Source organism: Myxocyprinus asiaticus, chromosome 33 (genome assembly GCF_019703515.2).
Source record: "Myxocyprinus asiaticus isolate MX2 ecotype Aquarium Trade chromosome 33, UBuf_Myxa_2, whole genome shotgun sequence".
NCBI classification, from domain to species: domain Eukaryota; kingdom Metazoa; phylum Chordata; class Actinopteri; order Cypriniformes; family Catostomidae; genus Myxocyprinus; species Myxocyprinus asiaticus.
Window position 1 is genome coordinate 20,827,932 of NC_059376.1, and position 24,279 is coordinate 20,852,210.

Consider the following 24,279-nt stretch of genomic DNA (forward strand, 5'->3'; position numbering starts at 1 on the left):
ACTTTTCAAAGTGCTTCTTTTTAAGTGTCAGGTAAGATTTTTTAGTACTAATTTTTGTGTGCACTTTGAATTAGGGCTGCACGATTATAGCAAAAATCATAATTGTCGATTATTGTCCTTGATATTGTAATCGTAATTATTAATGTCGATTAAAATATTAAATTACCGTGATGTCACAAAGTAAGCAACCGTGTGGTTCTTCAGAGTAGCAGATTTCAATGGTGGATATGAGCTGCGCTCGTTTCTTTTAAGTATCTTTTAAGCACTATATTATATTGTATTTTATATTGTTATAATGTTTGTTAAGGTAAGGCAAATAATAATTATTTTAAATTGATATCTGTGTTATAGAATAAATTAAATTATTGCTAAATTACTGCTTAAATTATTAGTCCACATACAGTAAATAATATGACATTCAATATTCAAACGTATTAACAGCCGATTTAAATTGACCAAGATACTTATTGCGTTCAGTAAGCCCTTTGGTGGCGAGACAGGGGACCATTCATCCCGTTAGATCTTCAATGGTGATCTTGTTCATGTAAGATCATCGTTAGATCATTTTTGGCCTCAGTGGTTGCACTTTGGAAATTAAAAAGTCATTTGAGATCAGAGTTTGTGCGATTCGTGAAAATGTTAAATCTACCAATACCAGCTGTGTGGCAAATGGGTCTTATTAGAACAGACGCAATAACAATGACGGTGATTCCTGAAATATGCTATTCATGCCATATTCTTTGTTGGCTACACCTCTAATACAAACTTGGAACAGTTAAGCTGAATTACTTTATTGCTATTTTGTACAAATCACATTATAAATCAGTTATTTACACCGTGTCTGTGCCTTGATTAGAACAGGAGCGTTTTAGTTTTGTCGTGTTGCTCATTTGCAACATCTACGTTCAAAGCGAGCGGTGCAATATGCAATGAATCCAAAATAATTCCAAAGTGCTTTTCGCTCTTGTTCTACAGCTTCTTTTCAGTGTCAGGTGATGTTTCTTCAGTATTAATTTTCGTGTGCCACGCTAACAGAGCTAGAACATAAAGCAAGCATCTGGGCATTCAAACGGTTTAAAACTTGCGCATTAGGATCAGTTGTCATTACAGATACGACGGAGGACTAATCTAAGCAGCTCTGATTGGTCGTTGCCATTTCATTGCTCAACGGACATGTCAGTGATTGGTTAGAATACTCAACTGCTGCAAAAACACGTTGTAAATAGAAACCATTGATGCAAAAGGAGCAGACTTAAATTGAATGCTGTAATCGTTAGTTTTCACGATTACATAATCGTGGCAGCCGTAATCGTAATCATGATTAGTTTTTCGATTAATTGTGCAGTCCTATTTTGAATAGAAGTGAAACATAAAAGACACATCTGTTCATCTGATTCAGAGCTATAAAGTCATTCGATAAATGGTTGAGTCAAAATGACAGCGTTATAAGCAGTGCGAGAGCCTGCTTAACGGTTACCGTTACTTTCTTTTGCTTAGGTTCAGATCAACTCAACTTAAGAGTTTAAAAGTGAAGCGTGTAATTAGTTTGATGATAAAATACTGTCTATTATCGCAACATATTGTGCAGAGATCTTGACAACAGAATTATCTGTTTAACCGACCAATATAGTGTTCAGGAAACCTGTTTAAAAGCAATGTTTATTTTTGCAATTTCCTTTGTTGCCACTAGTGGTGCAGAAATGACACACTTCACCTTTATTTCATCATTTTGTTGGCCCATGGTGAAATTAATATTTTACTCTTGTGGCAGGATGTAGCTCTTTGCAAACTGGTTGCAGTTAAATTAGTAATGACCTTTGTGCTGCATGGGGGTTAAATGCTTTTGAACGTAGGGCGTCTAATTATGTTACAAGCCATTTCCTGTCTTCTCAGAAACACCCTGGATAAGGGCTCAACAGTAGGGATTTTTTAATGCCTTGCCAACATTTTCTTGTATTTTTATACGTCAAGTTGTCTTTTAAAAAAAAATCTGTTAGGTTAGTTTTTATATAATGTAACTTCATTTTCCGGTATTCAAAAACACACTTTAGCTTGAAAATAATGTGAACAATCAAGTCATTCTTGCAATTAAACCCCCCCCCAAAAAAAAACATATACTGTATGTCAGCCAGCTAGACAACGTTACTGTGGTGGTTTAAATCAGAAGAATTTTCAAAATAATTTTTCAAAGAAAATCAAGTTTAAATTGGACATAATAGACATAAAAACACAAGCACAAGATAAACAAATGTAAGATGTAGTGCAACACAGCACTGGCCAAATAGGGAAATGGGCAGTCAACTGGCCAAAACCTCCCATTGATCGAGCACATAGTATCGCCCCAAACTCATGCCATTGGTGGAGTCAGTGTGGCTGTATCGGGCTGTCGGACTGCTCAAACAGAGCAATAGGTTTTTTGTGCAACAGAGTCACAGTGATTACTGTTTTAATGTAGGTCAACCTATGAACAGCTTACATATATTTGTATCTGCAAATAAAGCTTGGATAGAAGAAAGTATTTTAACATAGAAAAAGTTACACACTTCAACTTTAAACTTGCATCCTTTTGGTAGTAGTCCTTATTTAGCAACTTGTTAGCATGTTACATAAATATGCTGGAACCGAATGATTTTCATGACTTTTCGGTTCTTAAAAACTACATGTGTAAATGTATGTTTCCTGCATCACTATGTAACAGTAGTGTTGGTACTGAATTCTATACTGCCACACTTGCTGCTTGACCAGTGTAGGCCGATTTCCAAATGAATGATGCAAGGACAAAAAGAGTTGTCTGATTCATCAAAATGTAGTCACATCCTTTTGGTAGTAATCTTTGGTAGTTGTAAGCAACTTCTGAGCAACTTGCATTTATAAAAACACAGTGGCTTGAAATGTCACCTATGAAGAATGATTGTGTGTAAATTATGTTGTAGAACAAAGCATGAATGTCTCCAAGTAATGTTAACCGCAGACCTCAATGTACTCATAAATCAAAAACCGCCATTCTGAAAGACCAATTGGAAATTCTCGAGAGAAACTATTGCTTGAAAATGCTAATTTTCTTCAAGGTTTTAGGACTACAAACTAAAGAGTTCTATAAGAATGTCTCTCATGTTCCATCAGCCTCTCTTTTCTTTTTGTATTTGTGGCAAACTGCTGTCACTGTTCTGTCACCCAAAGCAATCAGCCTGATTTGTATGGACTTGCATTGGGCTTATTTGTCTATCCAAACACTGCCTTTGCTGACCTTGAGGTGAATTACGGAGAGGCGAGGATACTATTTTTCAGTCATGTTCGCTTGTCAGCTGTCTATTGATATATTTATCCACCACATTTTGAATATAATAAGCAGCCATTTGCGTCATTGAGCCAGGTAATACTGGTCACAAGGCTTGTTTGTGCATGCAGTGGAGACTTGCATTGCTCAGTAATTTATAACCCTTGGCTCATCGTCTTAGCTATGAAATGGGTCTCTGTATGGACTCTTATCTGGCAGAGTGAAATGAGCCCTTGTGTCTGTGTAGCAGAGCGTGGGGACTTCGGGTTATGGTAGCCCTACGTCAGAGTCTGGTTGAGCTGCTCCCTCTTGAACACAGCTGCTACTAGATATTTATCAATGAGCATTAGCTCACTGTGGCTTGCTCCCCTCTCCCTGCGCTCCTATTCCAGACACAGCTTGCGGAATTAAGCCCGAAACACACTCTACTATGGAATAGTTTTTAATTATTCAGAGTGTTGGACTTTAGCCTCACTAACTTTAGAGGTTGCATACTTCGCTTCAGGGAGTGTAAAAGTCCTCATGTTTATTTCAAGTTCTTGCATAATTTGAATTATTTGTTAACTAATATGCTGGCCTGTTGCTGTTTACAGAATAACGGAAAGAGAATTCAGACTGGGGATGGATAAGATGTTGACTAGTCGTCCAACATAAGACTAGTTTATTTAGATTTTTTTTCTTTTTGTGCTTTTGAGATTTTTAGTGACTACATTAATTAGCATGATATGCTTTATCTGTTAGACTCTTTGTCCTGTAAAACTCTCTTGAAAATATTGCGTATTTTAAATTCCTCCCCTTTAAAGCACAAGCTGCCACAGCTATATACATTCAGATTTTTGCTGTTTCATTGTCGTGTTTTTTTTTTTTTCAGCATCCCGCCATGTGCGTTGCATTTATTTAATCAGCCTGTCAACAGTTAAAATAGTAATATATTTCAACTTTTTAAAATGCATCTCGAGACCCCATAGGTTCTAGGTAGTCTGGCTGTTTTTGATCGCAATAATGCATTTTATGTAAACATGTCCAACTTAAGACAGATGAACTCAAAACCAGCCTATTTTTTTAAAGGACTTTCTAAAGGCCGATTAGATTTTGAAACTTTTCACTTCATCCCAAAGTTTTATTATTTTTTGGGTTTATAGGTTCATCTCTTTTTCTTTTGTCTTGTTCAGAGCATCTTCAATAATCACTTGCTCGATGTCAATGTGAGATGGCTTGCTGTCCTTTATTTCAAGAATGGTATTGATCGGTACTGGAGAAGAGTTGCACCCCAGTAAGTATATTTTCATTGCCATTTTCTAGACTTTTCTGTCAAGGCTGTCACTTTAGCTAAGAGCAAGCATGACTGTTCATTTCAAAGATGCCTTCATCAGCTGCTTAGAACCATTATCACATTTATGTCAAAGCAGACCATCAAAATCTTAATTATCTTGCCACTAACAATGGTCCATAAAGCACATCACTGTCCGATGTAAAATTATTTTTTAAATGCATCAAGTGGTGTTTGAGTATTTCCCACAGATGTTTATTTCTGCATTATTGAAGTTAGCTGTGCAAATTACCCATTTAAAACTACCAGTCAACCAGTCAGTGCGTTGTCTGAGCTAGGTGACTAGTTAGTGCAAAGGAACCAATGTGTAAAGCTGCATTATGTCCATTTGTATTCAACAAAAAATATATACAATATATCACTTTGACTTGTCAAACTAATTTAGTTTTTTTAGAATATAAAATGTTATATATCCTGAGTCTGAAATCCTATGCAGCATTCTCATAGACGAGACTATTCTTACAAACCGCTCCAAGATGACTAACTAAAAAGTGAGAACTCACAATTTGCGCTTGTTACGCGAGACACGATCGCATTGCGTGCATGGGCTCCAAAGCGCAAATTAGCTTCTAAACAAAAAAGCAAATCAGACGCGCATTGCCGGCATTTCTTTCATCTGTTCTTCAAAATATAATCAGGTGTGTTTCCTCAAGCAGGCGGCTTTGTGTCAAGTGGCAGGTAAATGTGCGAAACTACCTGCCACTGCACATGGCGAATGAATACCCTTCCAGATTATAAATATTGCGGGGGCATGACATACGTAGTTTACGGCATCCAACAGTTTTTACAGCTGAACTATTTATTAAAGCAGTGTCAGACAGAATCTGCAGAATGACCTACCCAGAGCTACCCCTCGGTAGCGATTGCCACATAGGCCATCGCCCTAAGGACGTCCCTGAGAGTGAGGAGTGTTTTAGGAGAGTTTATCATTTTTAGTTTGACTATCTGCAAGCTATTGTATTGTATTATCGCAATGGTGTATCTGCGTGCCTGTGTGCTTAATATTGGCTATAATTCGCTCGCTTGTCTCTGCATGCTCAGTAAGCTCGTCTCTGCACGCTCGGTAAAATCGTGCGCGCTCGCGGAGTGCTCGGTTAAAAAAGTGTGTTTCCCTCAGTGTAATGAATTATTGTACTCTCTCGCTTGTTGTCTGCTTGTACTAACGTTATAAATGCAGCACTGGCCTGATCGGGCAAATGACTGTTCTAGCAACTCTCCCGAAGCTCTCTCACACTGGCCCTGGACCTTCGTGCAGTCCTTATTGTCGAACCCTCATGAATCAAAATCTCATCGTTGAATACACTAATAACTAAAAACAAACGTCCATTTTGTTACTTGCAGAATGTGTAAAATAGGTTTTCTCAGTGGCTTCTAATATGGAAGTTCATTAAACTATAGGTGATGTAAAATATTTACAAGTTAAATTTATGTGAAATTAATAACATACTAAGTGACCAGAATTGTCCTGGGCTGTCTTTGGCAGCCACTTTTATTTTGGTAGTTCTCTAGTTTTATTGCCCAGCCCCTAGAGCTTACAGACTGGATGGACTCTTACTTTAGTGCTTCTGTCACTTGTGACCTCCAGTGAATGTCTAATGAATTTGGAGCTGTTATCCTGCATAGAAATCACAGTTAAGCTAAAACTGTTCAGCTTAATTCTGCTTAATGAGAGATCAGCTAGATATTTTGACTCATACAATAGAACAAAAGAGTTCAGTCCTAAGTGGTTTAAATGGCGTTATTTGTCTCTTAGCACAGTTTGAATGTTATTGTCGCTGCACATAATTGTATAAAAATATTTTAATAAACAGATTTACCTGCAAAGGTGGCCGTGTTGTCATGATGATAATTGGACACTGTTGTTAAGCTTTTTTTTTTTCTTTTCTTTTTTTTTGCATTGAAAGTTGTCAAAAGTTTACAACCGCAGTTAGGGATGATGTACATATTGGCACAAAGAAGTATTTGAAGACATACTCTAAGTCAGTGGTTCTCAACCTTTTTGACCCCATCGCCCGAAACTAGATGTGTCTGATTAAAATAATGAATCATGGATAATTTTTTATTCTAGAAGTTTCAGAAAGAGTCTGTTTATAATTTGTAGACATACAGTTGAAGTCAGAAGTTTACATACACTTAGGTTGAAGTCATTAAAACTCCTTTTTTAACCACTCCACAGATTCCATATTAGCAAACTATAGTTTTGGCAAGTCGTTTAGGACATCTACTTTGTGCATGACACGAGTAATTTTTCCTACAATTGTTTACAGACAGATTGTTTCGCTTTTAATTGACTATATCACAGTTCCAGTGGGTCAGAAGTTTACATTAACTAAGTTAACTGTGCATTTAAGCAGCTTGGAAAATTCCAGAAAATGATGTCAAGCCTTTAGACAATTAGCTTCTGATAGGAGGTGTACTGAATTGGAGGTGTACCTGTGGGTGTATTTTAAGGCCTACCTTCAAACTCAGTGCCTCTTTGCTGGACATCATAGTAAAATCAAAATAAATCAGCCAAGACCTCAGAAAAAAATAATTGTGGTCCTCCACAAGTCTGGTTCAACCATGGGAGCACTTTCCAAATGCCTGAAGGTACCACGTTCATCTGTACATACAATAGTACACAAGTATTTACACCATGGGACCACACAGCCATCATACTGCTCAAGAAGGAGACACATTTTGTAACACTAAAGATGAACGTAGTTTGGTGCAAAAAGTACAAATCAATCCCAGAACAACAGCAAAGGACCTTGTGAAGATGCTGGAGGAAACAGGTAGACAAGTATCTATATCCACAGTAAAACGAGTCCTATATCGACATAACCTGAAAAGCTGCTCAGCAAGGAGGGAGCCACTGCTCCAAAACCGCCATAAAAATGCCAAACTACAGTTTGCAAGTGCACATGGGGACAAAGATCTTACTTTTTGGAGAAATTTACTGTGGTCTGATGAAACAAAAATTTAACTGTTTGGCCATAATGACCATCGATATGTTTGGAGGAAAAAGGGTGAGGCTTGCAAGCCGAAGAACACCATCCCAGCCCTGAAGCATGGGGGTGGCTGCATCATGTTGTGGGGGTGCTTTGCTGCAGGAGGGACTGCAGCACTTCACAAAATAGATGGCATCATGAGGAAGGAAAATGATGTGTATATACTGAAGCAATATCTCAAGACCTCAGCCAGAAATTAAAGCTCGGTTGCAAATGGGTCTTCCAAATGGAAAATGACCCCAAGCATACCTCCAAGATTGTGGTAAAATGGCTTAAGGACAACAAAGTCAAGGTATTGGAGTGGCCATCATAAAGCCCTGACCTCAATCCGATAGAAAATTTGTGGGCAGAACTGAAAGTGTGTGCGAGCAAGGAGGCCTACAACCCGGGGGCCTGGGTAGCTCAGCGAGTAAAGATGCTGACTACCACCCCAGGAGTCGTGAGTTTGAATCCAGGGCATGCTGAGTGACTCCAGCCATGTCTCCTAAGCAACCAGTTGGCCCGGTTGCTGGGGAGGGTAGAGTCACATGGGGTAACCTCCTCGTGGTCGCTATAATGTTGTTTGCTCTCGGTGGGGCGCGTGGTGAGTTGTGCGTGGATGAATAGCGTGAAGCCTCCACATGCGCTATGTCTCTGCGGTAGCGTGCTCAACAAGCCACGTGATGAGATGAGCAGATTAACTGTCTCTGTTGCGGAGGCAACTGAGATTCGTCCTCCGCCACCTGGATTGAGGCAAGTCACTAGGCCACCACGAGGACCTAGATCGCATTGGGATTTGGGCATTCCAAATTGGTGAGAAAAAGGGGAGTTACACCAATTCTGTCTGGAGGAATGAGCCAAAATTCCAACAACTTATGAGAAGCTTGCGGAAGGCTACCCAAAACGTTTGACCCAAGTTAAACAATTTAAAGGTAATGCTACCAAATATTAACAAAGTGTATGCAAACTTCTGACCCACTTGGAATGTGATGAAAGAAATAAGCTGAAATAATTCATTCTCTCTACTATTATTTAGATATTTCACATTCTTAAAATATAGTAGTGATCCTAACTGACCTAAGACAGGGAATATTTTCTATGATTAAATGTCAGGAATTGTGAAAAACTGAGTTTAAATGTATTTGGCTAAGGTGTATGTAAACTTCTGACTTCAACTGTACATCTTATTTTTTTATTTGTATTTTTATTTTGTATTTTTAGTTTATTCCCTTTTCTCCCCAATTTGGCATGCCCAGTTCCCACTGCTTACTAAGTCCTCGTGGTGGCGCGGTTACTCCCTACAATCCGGGTGGTGGATGACAAGTCTCAGTTGCCTCCGCTTCTGAGATAGGCAATCCGCGCATCTTATCACGTGGCTTGCTCTGCATGACACTGCGGAGACTCACAGCATGTGGAGGCTCATGCTTTTCTCCGCGATCCACGCACAACTTACCACGCGCACCATTGAGAGCGAGAATCACTAATCGTGACCACGAGGAGGACAACTGCTCTAAGTCACTCTTGCAGATGTATGAATGCCATTGCATTAAATAAAAAAATCTAGCTTTTCTCAACTAACTTCACCTTTGAGTAATTTTTGCAATTACTTTTAACCAATTGGTTCTAAGGTAAGTTTACACAGGTGTCGTAGCAGAGTAACCACAGGTGAAGTTCATCACATTAACTATGGACATGTTCCACTAAGTTTGACAAAATCCTTTTTTTTTAGATTCATAACCTTAAATTAAAACCTGCTTTAAATGTGTGTTTGTGGTCTCTTTAAAACAGTTTAATTCTATCCTTTTCTCCATCATACACACTAAATTTCTCTCTCTTCTTTCTTTAGTGCTCTTTCAGAGGAAGAAAAGTCATCCCTCCGTGCAGGTCTCATCACCAACTTTAACGAACCAGTCAACCAGGTCAGTGTGTGTACAATTAAACATTATACAAAATGCACACAGACACAGACTCACCACATGAAGAGAAACACAGTTCATTCTCTTATGATATGCTCTATCTGTCCTGTTATTGATACGCCTCAACAAAATGAATGATCAGTCCTAATTGATTGCTATTAAATTCTTCTGTTTATGGAGTGAGGGGTTGATCTGTGATTCTAGTGGAAAATCAATGGGCCTGGAGTCGAAGAGCTCATAAGGAAATCTGTGCTGTTATGTGTTGCTAAGCAATGGTGCAGAAATTCATCCCTTGAGTATTCTAATAAAATCTGAATCATTATAGTAAAATGGAACAAGATAAAGTGAAATGACACATGGATTTGAATCAGCATCTTCAATAACACAGGACGTAATTTAAAGTCACGTTTAAAAAGTAACGTTCGCACACAATGTTTATTGTGTTTATAGGAGTCCCACTGAACCCCTACCCCTAAAATTTGGCTGCCGAGGTGTTACCTTCTTGACACAAGCCATGATTAAACTAAGGAGAATATATGATGATGATGATACATGATAATGAAAATGATAAATATATGAAGTAAAAAGTGGCTGCTTTGAGTTAAAAACTAAGTTTTATGTTCCATTTGTTATTTCATAGTTCATATTTCATAGATGACTATTATTTTACAATGTGAAAAATAGTAATAATAAAGAGTGAGTATTTGTGTCCAAGCTTTTGAATGGTAGTGTATATAAATAAGGCAATACATTCTGTATTCTAGAATCGATAGGGTAATTTATTTGGGCTGGTCTAACACACCGTTGTTTTACCATAGCCTAATGACTGTGCTCAATTCTTGTTTTGGAGTAACGTCACATGCATATGAAAATTAATTATAGGCTTAAAAGTCGTATCTCATTATAAACCACAGCTGACACTGCACTAATAGCTCGAGACTTACAAACATTAGTCAGTGAAGTAGATGTAGTACACAAATGCTGTTAATTCCAGATGGAGCACTGAAAATGTGGAAATTACACAAATTAATACATGTAGATAACAAAAACACAATATGAAAATAGTTTTGCAATTTCCACTATATCTGTTTTGTTAATTTAATTATTCACTGATTTATTTGTCCCCATGAGAGAATGACTTCTGCATCAATAAAAGGATGAAATTATTTTTTTCTGACAATTTTATATGAACAGTTTATCACTTTTATCATCCCTTGTGATGCAAACTGCTTAATTGGAGTGTTTCTGCATTTAGAACTTTTGTCTAACTCGTAATTAGTAGGGCTTGGAATTTGATATTACAATGATATTTTTCTCAGCAAACAATGTCTATCAAAGTCTGAAATGACGCATTGTTTCACTCTGTAATATATAATTTGCAGGTAAAAGGTAAGAATGTGCAAAACTACCAATTTAAAACTATCAATTGTCCAGTCAGTGCGTTGTCAGAGCTAGGCAAGTTAGTGCAAAGGAACCCATGTGTAAGGCTGCATTATGTCCATTTTATTCAACAAATAAATATTTGCAATATACCATTTTGAATTATCAAACTAATTTGGTTGTTTTAGAATATAAAATATAACGTATATTACCATAGGCTATTACTATTATCATAATGATAATTTTGCAATGTACATCTGTAGGCTAAAGAGGAAACTTGTTCAAGAATCATTTCTGGGGCAGTACTGAATTAAGACACACATGACAGTTCAACTCATGTCGCGATGTCATTGCATGTTATTTGCATATGCATCCTGAGATGGTCTGAGATCTTATGCAGCATTCTCATAGACAATAATATTCATACAGACTGCTCCCAGATGACTGACAGAGAAAAAAAGTGAGAACTCACAATTTGTGCGTGTTCCACGAGGCAGGATCGTGCTGCACGCGAGCGCCAAAGCGCAAATGAACTTCTGAACAAATAAGCAGATCAGACATGTGAGTCGCCGGCATTTCTTTTGTCTGTTCTTTAAAATATAATCGCGTGTGTTTCCTCAAGCATGCGTCTTTGTTTCTAGTGGCATTTCTTGTTGACGGTGGCAGGTAAATGTGCAAAATTACCTGCCACTAAGCATAAATACCCTGGCTGTTAGATTATTGCGGGGGCACGACACGTAACCTAGTTTACGGCATCCAACAGTTTGAGCCTTTTTACAGCTAAACTATTTATCAAAGCAGTGTCAGACAAAATCTGCAGGGTGACTTCTGACAAATACTCTCCATAACACCTCTCAAATAAATGTCTGGATTATGCATAATAACAGGAACATTGATCACAGCAGAGTATTTTGACATCAGACAGTGAACAAACAGCACTTGATGGCTGCAGCAGCGGTGCATTAAAGGACTACATGTACAGAACTGAAGAGACAAAACTTCTCAGACAGAAAACCTGTTAGTGTGGAACTCCGCAGAAATGTAGCTTCATATTTATCTATTAATCATTGTTACATTAAGATAAACGTATTTTTTTTTTTATTTAAAAAATATATATATTTTCATCAGGGAGAAGATTTTGAAATCATTTGGCTCAAAAATCGTGATTTGTAACAGAACATTAATTGGATAAAACATTGCAGTATAATTTGCACTGAGTATGCTTTACTGAGATGATGTTTCATGTTCTACTTTGCCAAAAAAGCACACAAAAATGGTTATACATTAATATGCACATACAGTATAATTGCTGTAATTTTATTAGAAGCGCCATTGTTTCTCTGTATTGCTTTTTGGTGTCTGTGATCCAACAGAGTGTTTTCTAAGCATGTGCTGTTCCTAACAAAATAAATATATAAATGTCTTCTTGCATTAAAGCCACAGTGTCAAAAAGATGATTTCATTGATATGTAAGTGCTTTTTAATTGGGATGGGACGATATATAGAATTTCAATATAGAACCAAAAAAATGACTAACCATATCATGGCATAACTCGTTATTTCGAAATTTGCAACATTGTTTTCTGTCCATGTAATCATAAATGAAATGGCCTGTCAAACATCATAATCTCTCTTTCGCTTGGTTTTACCACTACTGCACTTTTTTCTACACTTTATAGGGTTCACGCTAGGTCCTTGAAGTGCTTAAAGTGCTTGAATTAGAAATTTAAGTACTGGAATATCTGGAAAATTGCCTTGTTTTGATGAAAAGTGCTTGAGATTAAAACGGATCGTTTCCTCCGTGTAATGTGTGTCCATCAAAGATGAGGTGACTCCACTTTCATTGAATAATGTGCCTTAACATCCTTTCTGTTTTTTAGAGTCAGATAGAAATGTAAAAAGAAATATTCATTTTAATCTCACTCAGCATGGATGCGCTAATAGACCGAGAGATTCTCATTAATGTTTGCTGAACCAGAACACTGTGAAATGCACATTGAAACTCTTAAAGTGACTGTACCTTTTTAGCATTTCTTATACAAATGAATGTGAACTCAATTAATTTATTTCAAATAGTGAAAGCTCATATCATTATTATATATACCTTTTCATGATATAATATTAATTAATAGAATGTGATTATAATAATGATGAGAAACAAATTATTCAAAATAAAATATTCACTTTCACATACATTTTTCAGGATAGGGTTTGTTCACCTGATCAGCCTGAATGTACCCAACTATTTTTGAAAGCTTATTTGTGAGATCTTTTCTTATAGAGGAAGGTATATAGGTATATGAGCAACTCTTATTATTTAAACTTTGGGCATTTATATTGTTTTAAATAACTTTTTCTTTTGATGAGAAATTGTGTATTTTGCTCAAACATTTTTCTATGAAAATAAAAAAAATGTCTGTAATATTTTGTAATTTAAGTGTTATATCGAATCGAGATTGTATCGAATTGCATATCGTATATATCAAACCAAATCGTGAGAACCATATCGTCTCATCCCTACTTTTTAATGGTGTTAACTCCTCTGTATTTATGCATTTTGGATTAAGTTAATTAAAATGGTTAATTGAAGTCTCATAACTGTTTTAAGCCATGTTTGAAAAGGAGCCAAATGCCAAGGAGCAATTCACATTTAAGTTCACATTTAGAAGGGTATTGATTGAAATGGCTTTTGTTGAAATGTTGCCACGTCTTGTATTGCAGATCGCCACACAGATAGCAGTGCTGATCGCTAAAGTGGCGCGTCTGGACTGTCCTCGGCAGTGGCCCGAGCTGATCCCCATTCTGCTGGAGTCTGTGAAAGTTCAGGACGGCCTTCAACAGCACAGAGCTCTGCTCACCTTCTACCACGTCACCAAGACTCTGGCTTCCAAACGCCTCGCCACTGACAGAAGACTCTTTCAGGATGTGAGTAAAGCCCTATCAACCTTGTCCTTGTATTTATACTTACTGGTCTTGGTATTGTTGTTGCATTTTTCTTTATTAATTATTAACATCCAGGTGTTTTGATGTGTTAAAAGACGCCCAGTGTCTAGGGCTCAATAGGAAGATGATTGTAGCTCCTTTTAGTTGATTTTTCATGGCTACTCCATATGACACAATAATGTATATGTTGCCATTTAAAGACTGAAAACAGCAGGCACTTAGCCATATCTTCCATACATTCAGTGTATTCTGGTGTGCTTGCTGAGCATGGTACATTGATGTTGGTTGTGTTGATGCTGCTTATATACAGAGCCTTTAATTCTTACCTGCTCCGTCTATTTTCCCGACCCTCTTTTTCACTTCCCTGGCTGGAGAGAAGCTTTATGTCTCACTCAATGATCTCCCTGATTATCAGTACTCCTTTGTCCTGATTTACCAGCATCTGCCTCTAGGAGGTACTGTTAAGCTGTGTTCACGCACACACTCTGCGCCAGTTCACTGAGCATCCAAGGAGATGTATGAGAAGTCCTGTGTGAAATATCAGCAGATGCTTTGACTTCGAGCTGTATCACATTTCGCTGAGGTTCTGAGTGGCCGATAGAACAGCACAGATAAGACTCTCCATGAAGAAATAATTTTCATTTTCATTTGACCCTTGAATTCAGAGCTTCTGAAGCTTACTAGTCGACGATGGAGAGTTCCTTTTAACACATTGAACAGCAAATTAATGCAGTGTTCATATGCCATTTCTTTTTTAGATGCCTTTTATATTTAAATAATTTGTTTAATTTGCATACCTGGTTAAGGTGGTAAATATATACAGTTGCCCCAAAATATTTGGACACTTTTGGACTTTTAAAATGAATGTATTATATTGCATTAGATGACAAAATATCAAACCAAGCGACGTCTGCAAACAAATGATGATTTCATGGTGATTCACTTTTTTCATTTACTTTTAAACAACTGATACCAAGGTCATTTTATTGGATGTATGAGGTCATTTCCCCTCAAGTTCACACGGTGTCCTTAAAGAGTAACCATGTGTGTGGTTCATCACTTGAACTATGGAGACGTTGCACTGACATTTCACAACCAAAAAGTGTTCAGATAATTATTTGTCCTAATTTTTAATCTAATTTGAAATTTAACAAACTTACTGCGAATGTTTTGCTTGAAATGTTTACATGTGCTATCTTTAAAATAAATGCCCCTTGGTTTGATATTTTGTTATATAATGCAAAGACATTGGGTGATACTGTACATCTCTATGCAGAATCTACCATTTTTAATCTCATCATTATTTAAAGATGATAAACTTTCTCCTTTCCCATTTTAACATACTGAGATCGCTCTAAATAAGCCATTGGTAGATTTTTATTTTATTTAATTTATTTTTTTCTCCCAATTTTGAATGCCCAATTCCCAATGTGCTTCGTGGTCGCGTAGTGATTCGCCTCAGTACATGTGGCGGAGGACGAATCCCAGTTGCCTCCCTGTCTGAGATCGTCAACCCACGCATCTTATCACGTGGCTTGTTGAGCGCGTTGCCACGGAGACATAGCACGTGTGGAGGCTTCACGCCATCCACCGCGGCAACCACGCTCAACTCACCACGCGCCGTCTTTACAGGAACCTTATATATATATATATATATATATATATATAATATATTGTTTTAAAATATTGTTTTAAAATATTGCCTTAGTCTTTCTTTACTCTTACCGGATGGCCCAGATACAGAGACTACAAGAGTGCAAATTGAATGAAATCCCAGATGCAGTTTATTGTGCTACTCCAATCCCAATCAGTGATTACCAGAAGAAAAAAAAGTGGTACACAATATGGGACTTTTAATTATAAAGAAGCCCGAAATACATATGGGACTCTTATTTTGAAATGTTCATGACTCTCTTGCGCTGGGTTTGTTGTTGTGTGCAGAGCAGCGAGCTCATATCATCAACAGAATGGTTGAAAAGCGGCACAAGACACACTGGCGCTCTAAAGATGTATTCAGTAACTCACAAGATGATAACGCTCACAACCCGACTGTCGCCAACGGCGACTAGATTTTAAATTGTTGCAATCAATTATTTTTGGTCGCAAGTAGTCGCAGTCTGGAGCCCACCCTGCAGACTACACTACATCACTGCATAAAAGCACATTTGTAGAATCAGATGGCTTATATTTTGCATTGAACTAAGTAAAATCTTTATTGTCTGAAGAGTTTTTGTTTCACTTTTAGTGCGAATCAGTGTTCAAAAGCAGTTTTCAGGTACAGTGATGATGTGTCATGTTTTCATTATGCTCCCCATATGGTAAAAGATATGTCATACGAAAGCCCAGACAGCTTATCCTTGCACTGTGTGTGGCCTGAACCCCACAGCTTCGTTCGGTATTCAGAATACTTTCACGTGCTTTTGGAGGCTCATGAAGCTCAGTAAAATTCTCCAGTGGTTGTATTGTAATGAGACATGCCAGGTGGTTTGCTGTTGATAACTCCCAATTCTAGAGGCCCAGTATACATCAAAGCTCCAGAACTGCTATTTCTTATTTAGGCTATGCGGTGAACACCTGCCATAGGCATATTTAATTGTGTGTGTATGTGTCAGTGAAAATCTGCTTCTGGAGGTGGGGATTGTGTGTAAACAGCAGCTGCGTGCTATATTCCGCAAAATTAGTAACGTAGGTTGCTTGTAATGTTTCTACTTGCTAATGAAAGCACAGAATAAGTGTCTTTTGTTGAATGCCGATAATTTACTGTGAGCCTCTGTGGATTATGAGGAATTAGCACATATTTTTTCCTCCTGTCTTTGTAGAAAAGTTTGACAAATTGGCGTTCTGGCAAATTTTTTGGATTTTATGCAACTACTACACTATATAAAGATGATGGATTTGCTTTGCTCAGCCCACCAATGGAAGCAATTTGTTTTCAGGATGTATTAAGGCACTTCGGGAATTTATTTGGTAATAAAATGTAGGAAGTGAAGTCCCTGTGCTGAAAGGCTACGTGTAGAGCAAAGTTGATTTAGAAAAATGGTATGTGCAATTTCTTTTTTCCCCCTCGAATGTGTGTATGTTTTCTATTTTATGTTGTAAATGCCTGGATTTATTGAGCACTAAGAGTGAATTTACAATCCAGGTGAGAAAAGGGAGAGATAAAATAAATCATTATCAATGGGAGAAATCAGACCGACCTTGGACATTGAACCGGAGGACGAGAGCTTTAACTGTATCTGACATGACTTCAGTATTTTATATCAAGTGTTGACGTGCAGGGGCCAAAAGTGGTGTTTGGTTGTATCATACACTTCACATGGTTTCTTGGACTGTAACTGATAAACAGTCTTGAAGAATGTTACATTTTTAAAAGTAAGACACTAAGGGACTTTTGCGCTACTTTTTTCACAAAGTCAGTTGACTCCATTTTCATTTGAAAGCATTTTCGGTTTGTCACGTCATGCTAGAGAGTATTTTCAAAAGTCTCTGTGTTCGGTGGAGGAAAATGTTCCAATGCAGATGAGAGATGTAAACAACAAATCAAGGTTTGTGCTTGAGTGGAGCCACTTTTGGCGTGTTTTACATCGGAAGTGTTATTTATTTGCGGTGTACAAATGTTTATCCCACTCTAACCTAGTTGGAGATATGTCCATCTGCAGAGCCGTTGAGCCAGGTGGAGCCGATGCTGTTTTACTAGACATGCGCCACCTACTGTTTGGAGTATAATTCCTTACATTTGTTGCAAAACGTGCTGTTTTCACAGAGATTTTAAATTGATTACTATCTAAAACATTTAATGGTAACACTTCTCAATAAGGTTCCATTTATTTATTAAGAGTATTAGTACACTGATTCTTGAGATAAGGGATAAAACATGTTTAAAATCTGAGTTTTTATTTTTTAATGCTAAATTAATTTGAAATGGATATACAGTATTTGTAGACATAGAAGTCAGCTAACAAACCATATAAGGAAACAGGTTTTTATAAAAGCACTTTTTTTTCTGAAAATTGACATTTATTCACTTCATAACTTGCAACTTACTGTCATTTGTGTCAGCTCCGTCAGACACACTAAAAAGCATGCTATTTTAATTTCATCCATCCAACAAGAGCGTAAAGTCTTTATTTAATAATGGGGTTCAATCTAATAATGGGGTTCAGTTAAGTAGTTAAGTGATAAAATACATTATTTTCTGTTTTCATACTATTCTGACGGAGTTGACAAAATTGAATATTTTAGCATTTTAACCATGTGTTGTACTCTGGAGCAATTCTTTTTTTCCATCAGTTAAAGCTGCCTCTATAACCTAAACTAAAGTTTCAAAATATATTCCACAATTCTAACAGAAATGATCACAATGGGATTGACAGAGTTGACATGTTGAAGTCTGCAAAGACCGAAACATTGTTTGTTTAAAATATGAAAAAAATATAAAGCTTACCAGACCATGTGTCCTACTGTTGCATCAACCATGAACAGGAAGTGGGAAATATGTACTCAAAGTTAAAGCTGATCATGGCATTTTCTGATTTATTCAATATTATAAAAAAATGTGATGGAGTTGACTTAAAGTGAGGACACAACTTTGATAGACTTTTTTTTTATTTTTATTTTTTTATTTATTTTTTTTTTTTTATGGAAAATATAATTTAAAGTTTCCTTTGTGTATTGTTTGATATCTTACAAATCCCTACTTTTCATTTGATATTTATGAATTTGTTGCATTTTTAAACTTTGTTTGGCAATTTAACATTGTGACCTCTTGCTGAAGACAGATTAATTTACATGTGCTTCCAAGTATAGAGCATGCATTAAAAAAAAATTTGAATGAAATTATTTAAAAATATAAGTTATGAATACACTGAGTATACACATTTCCTTTTTAGATTTAAATTTTCCAGTATTTTTATTATGAATTTCTTGATTTTTAAAATAAAAATGACTTTATGTAAGACATATTTTGTCCCTTATCTCAAGAATTCGTGAGTACCATCAACTCTCAAACCATATATAAAAAAGAAAAAACAGAACATTTATATTCAGAAATAATAAAACCTTCAGTGACTTCACTGTAAAGCCTGTATACAAAACTCAATCCAAAGTAATCGACCTGTCAACAGAATATTATTTGATTCAATACAGCATTCCAACCAATTCAAGCTTCAGTAAGAATAACTTCTAGCATCTACAGATTCAGTAGTTGACAGATAAACACTTGATAGATAAATAAATATATAAATCGTACACCAACTAATGATAGATTTAATAAAACATTACAAAGACACCAACTCACCGTGCTTTCAATGATGATTGTTCTGTTGTCATTAGCTCCGCTCTAGCCTACGTCCAGAGACTGCTTGCCTGGTGCTGCTGTCCAGAAACTGCTGTGATGTAAGGCTCTGCAGATGGATTCTGTTACCTAGTTTGCATGCAATGACATGTAAGCTATTCCACAAAAGTTGCTTTTGCTGACTTATTAATGCAGCATATGTTGGTTTACACTACTGTAGATTCATAGTCATGGGAAACAACAGTTCACACAGTTCCAGCACAGATTGCCATGACAGCCCGTACCTGTGGGCTACAGAGCAAAGCAAATCCTCTGATGCTTAGAGGCAACAACCAAATTTTGATAACGATTACAGGAACTGGATTCCACTGAAGCACTCCGATTTATTTTCGTTTGCCATCAGTGTTTTGAAGTTTTTAAAATTTAAATCTCGAGGTGGGCTTAAAGAGAATTTGCACTCTGTATGTCACTGATAATCCTGTCACTCTTTAGAACTGCAACAGTTTTAACGTAATTTAAAAATGTAATCATTCATTCAGTGAAAACATGAATATTATAAAATGATGTTTGACTGATACATTTTGTAACTAGATAATATTTGGTGTATGAATATTTATTGTATTTCTCAGAAAATAAATGTAAAAAAATAAAATAAAGCATGTTACCTTTTTGAACTGATATTATGGTGTATTTTAACAAGTAACACGTTACTTGTTTACGTAAAGCACATTGCTTGTAACACGTTATCCCAACACTGCTGATAAAATAATGAATTGCACCCTGTGAAGAATCACTAATCTTCATGTCACCAAGAGCACTCCACATGTGTTTAGATTTGACCACAGTGTTAAACCAACAATTTATAAGACTTTCCCTGACCTCAATTTTAGGATAGGGCAACTGGCACAGAAGTGCTCCTCATCCTCTCTGCTTGCCTTCAGGTTTGATTATTTTCTCTGTCACTCTGTCAGTGCCTGCAAATTTGTTTGGAAAAAGGTATAAGTTCATTGCTTGGTGGTTGATTGTCAATTCAGGGTGATGGTGAAATGTTCCAGTTTCCATCAAGTGGTTAGACTGTCGTAAAGTTTACTCTTTTTGTACTGTGCAAAATTAGTTTGGAGAGGCAGCAAATAAGTAGTTTATGCTGAGCTGTCTGTCTCACCTGCAGCTTGACATGAGCTGTTCTGTTTATGGTCATTTCATGTTTCATACATTATTCTTATTGTGCTCAGTAATGATTTGGATTGTATATGCATGCACTATTTTTCAGAAAAACAAGACATATTGTTATCATAATGATCAGGATAAAAACCGTACCATTTCCATGGTAATTTAGTAATTACATTAAGCGGGTGATGTACTTTTGTTAATGAACCAAATTTTCACTCTCAGATGCTTATTTCGGTTGTACTTACATTCTTGCTTTTTGCCTGAATGATTAGGAATGGTAAATACCTTTCACTTGTTGCTAGGCTGTTGTCAAGGCCTTATAATACCGTCTAAATGCAAAGGTAGAAAAAAACTTCATGCCTTGTGAAATTTTTTGTAAAATGTCCTCTCTATATAAATATAATTTGCCAACTGACATTCCCAGTCACACTGTTGCAATGTTTGCTCTACAAATTGCAATTAACTATTTTAGCAATACTGCAAATGTAAACAGCATTTGCAGTATAGGTTACATTTTTTTAATACTAATTATGGAAAAGGTGTTGTCTTTGCAGATGCTCAAATTGGACACACATTCTTGAGGTGCCTTTTTTCTGTAAAATGAGAATGAATGTCTTTCAGAGAATAAATTGGCCAATTTAATGCCAATACATTACAAAAGCAGGGTTCTGAAAGTGAAGATCACATTAATTTTCTCCATAGAGAATTATTTATTTTTTAGCTATAGTGTATTAACCTTTCAACTCGGACATATCATGAGCTTCGAGATTTTTAAAAGCAATGATAGATGCTTCTACGAAAGCCACAAGTCAGTGTAAGTTCAGCTTTATTCTTAAAAGTTTGTTTAATAGCCAAATTTCCAGTATAGAACTGTACTACCCATAATCCTAAAGAGAGCTCCACCAATCGGTGAATTCGCTGTTACCATTGAAACGGAAATTGTGGCAAGCAACAACCACCCACTCTCATTTGTATCTGACTATATTGCAACAAACGTAAAAAATATTACCGCAGGGTTTGGCAACCTTTTTGACATGGAGTACCATTTTTTTCCCCCCTGGTCAATGGCTGTGCCTTTTTCTCCCGCGATAAACCGAAAGTGAAGCGCTGCCGGCTCGTGATGCGCGAATTGCTAGCACGCGCTGCACAAGTCTGTTGGGTATACTGCAGTCTTGTCACATTTGAACTTTTTATTTAGCCTACCATTCAGCTCATGAAAACACACTGCGTGATCATGAGGAAAGATTACATCAAGATGTAGGTTGGAATGCAGTAGCAGAATTTATATAAATAAAATAGTTTACTCCTCTACTCGCTGTTGCTGGTGTGCCATAGGTTGCCGACCCCTGTACCATATTTATTACAATCCTATTTTTTTTTTGCTTCAAATCAGAGTTGGTAATTTTGTGGTTTATCTCTGGGTTGGTTCATAGCTTACTGAAGAATTTCTTAACTCCCAATGGAGAAATTGAATGGGAAAAATGCCTCCGGTACCAAGGCAGCTGAAAAAGTGGGCGGTCACATTTGCATGCTTTAGCAGTCTACGGATTCTGGCTTAGTAGGAGGGCTGGTGCTTCTTCAGAGCTACTTAGAAAATGCATTTTTTAAGGTGTGGACAATAAATGTAGTTGTTGACAATGCAATTTACAAAACTAAATGGGAATTTGTGATCTATGTAATTCCCAAGACTACTTTTCAATAGATAGAAATCCTTTGCTTTATTGCCCTCCTTTCCATTGCGGACATATTGTATTACCTTAATTATAGACCATAAGTTCACTAGATGTTTTGCTTGTAGCAAGAGGTCGAGTGTGTGTTTTCACCTTCAGCAAAATACAATGATGATTGCAGTGGTGTAAATGATGTGTTACATGAGCAAGACCAAAGTGTGTCCAGGCAACTGCAGTATACTATGATCAAAGCTCAGGTGTCAAAGTGATACTGACAAAAGACACCTATGATAATGTGGAATTAGATCTGATATGTGATCAGAAGGAAAATAGGTTTAGTTTATATGTGAAATATAGTTTTTAGGGCTGTCAGTAAATAATTTTTAAAATCAAATGAATTACATGATATTCCAATTAATTAATTGCATATATAAATATTTGCTAAGAAAGCCCCTCAAACGACAAAATTGTTGTTTAGTAATACAATAAATATATAATGATTAAATAATTATAAATATTAATTAATAATCAGTTATTTAAATTATTATAAATATATATTATAAAAATAATTCATATAATTAAAATGCATTACTTTAATGTGGCAGATGAGTAGCGCGTTAATAAGACAATACAAAATGTGGCTTTAGAAGGCAACACAGTATATTGTTTATGTCCATATTATTGAACATAAGGCCTGCAGTTCACAGCAATACATTTTGCAATTGAAATCATAAATGTTTCTGAGATAGATTTATTCGAAGAGTTTTTCTGACACATCAATATACATGTGTCGACGGACACTTTGGACTGCCTCCCTTTAGTTGCATCACTTTATAAACCAGCGTTTTTAAGTCCCTGTCCTTAGAAAAACACGATTCGAGATCACTGTGTTTGGATTTGTACTCCGTCCAATTGTGTTTGAGCGCAAAAATGCATCCTCATCTTGTGCTGTGGCTAAAACAACCCTGAGTGTGGTTTGTTGTCTGTACAGCTGTGCATTGCCTATACAGCTGGAGTTCCTCTTACTGCCCCCTGCTGAAAACAGGTGGTGCTTCTAGCTTGATTTGCTTCGATTGTCGGAATATTCCATAGTATGGTCCTTGACACCTTGGACATGATTAATTGCTTACATTTTTTTAATGCATTATTTTATGTATAATAAATCACAGAATGAATGCATAAATTGATAGCCCTAATACTTTTATATACCAGTAGATCCTCTTTGAAGTCTTGGTTGTGGAAATGTACAGTGCACGCAATATACACTGTAGTGGAATACTTCTGATTTCTGATGTAATCTTTAGTTATGCATTTTCAATGTGTAGCTTAAGGAATAGTTCACCTACAAATGAAAATTCTCATTATTCACTTACCCTGATGCCATCCCAGATGTGTATGACTGTCTTTCTTCAGAAGAACACAAATAAAGGTTTTTAGAAGTATATAGAGCTCTGTCAGGTCCTTATAATGCAAGTACATGGGTGCCAGCACTTTGACAGTCCAAAAGTCACATTTAGGCAGCATACAAGTAATCCATGAGACTCCAGTCGATCAATGAATGTCTTCTGAAGCAAATCGATACGTTTGTCTAAAAAATAAATCGATAATTAAAACATTAAGTTTTAAAAAGCGCTTCCTGTCAGCAGTTGACACACCATGTCCATCAGAACATCATCAGAACCCTGGATGGAAGTGCCGATTTAAAGTTAAAACGTTTTAATTATCGAATTGTTTCTTACATAAACCTATCGATTCATTTCAGAAGACATTCATTAATCGACTGGAGTCGCATGGATTACTTTTATGCTGCCTAAATGTGACTTTTGGACCGTCAAAGTGCTGGCACACGTGTACTTGCATTATAAGGACCTGACAGAGCTCTATCTACTTCTAAAAATTATATACATCTGGGATGGCATCAGGGTAAGTGAATAATGAGAGATTTTTCATTTTTGGGTAAACTATTACTTTTAAGAAAATTATTGCATAATTACTGTACTTTATGATTCCAGATAGGACACACAAAACAGAGAGCAGTGTAGGCTACATTGAGAAGAACACTGTAGATGTTACCAAGTGAGTACATAGGCAGAATATTTGGGACTGACAGCCTCAGTCACCATTCTTTTCCATGACATTTTTTTTTTTTCCACTACAGTGGAAGAATGGTGATTGAGGCAGTCATTCTGCCTAACATCTGATCTCCTTTTGTATTCTATGAAAGAAAGTTATGCAGGTTTGGAAAAGCTGCATTTTGGAAGAATTACATTTTGGTACGGATTAACTACAGTTAAACCAGTATAGTTCTCCAGTTACCAGACCTGCATTGCA

General features: G+C 36.6%; 1 protein-coding gene across 3 annotated transcripts in view; it reads left to right on the forward strand.

The window, feature by feature from the left end:
• LOC127424369 (importin-11) overlaps positions 1-24,279 on the forward strand; it is a 178,020-nt gene that overhangs the window by 7,079 nt on the left and 146,662 nt on the right. For all 3 annotated transcript variants that reach the window (XM_051669497.1, XM_051669498.1, XM_051669496.1), the window contains exons 3-5: positions 4,450-4,550; positions 9,423-9,495; positions 13,594-13,797. In XM_051669497.1, coding sequence (XP_051525457.1) covers positions 4,450-4,550; positions 9,423-9,495; positions 13,594-13,797 — 378 coding nt within the window. The remainder of the gene's footprint in view (positions 1-4,449; positions 4,551-9,422; positions 9,496-13,593; positions 13,798-24,279) is intronic.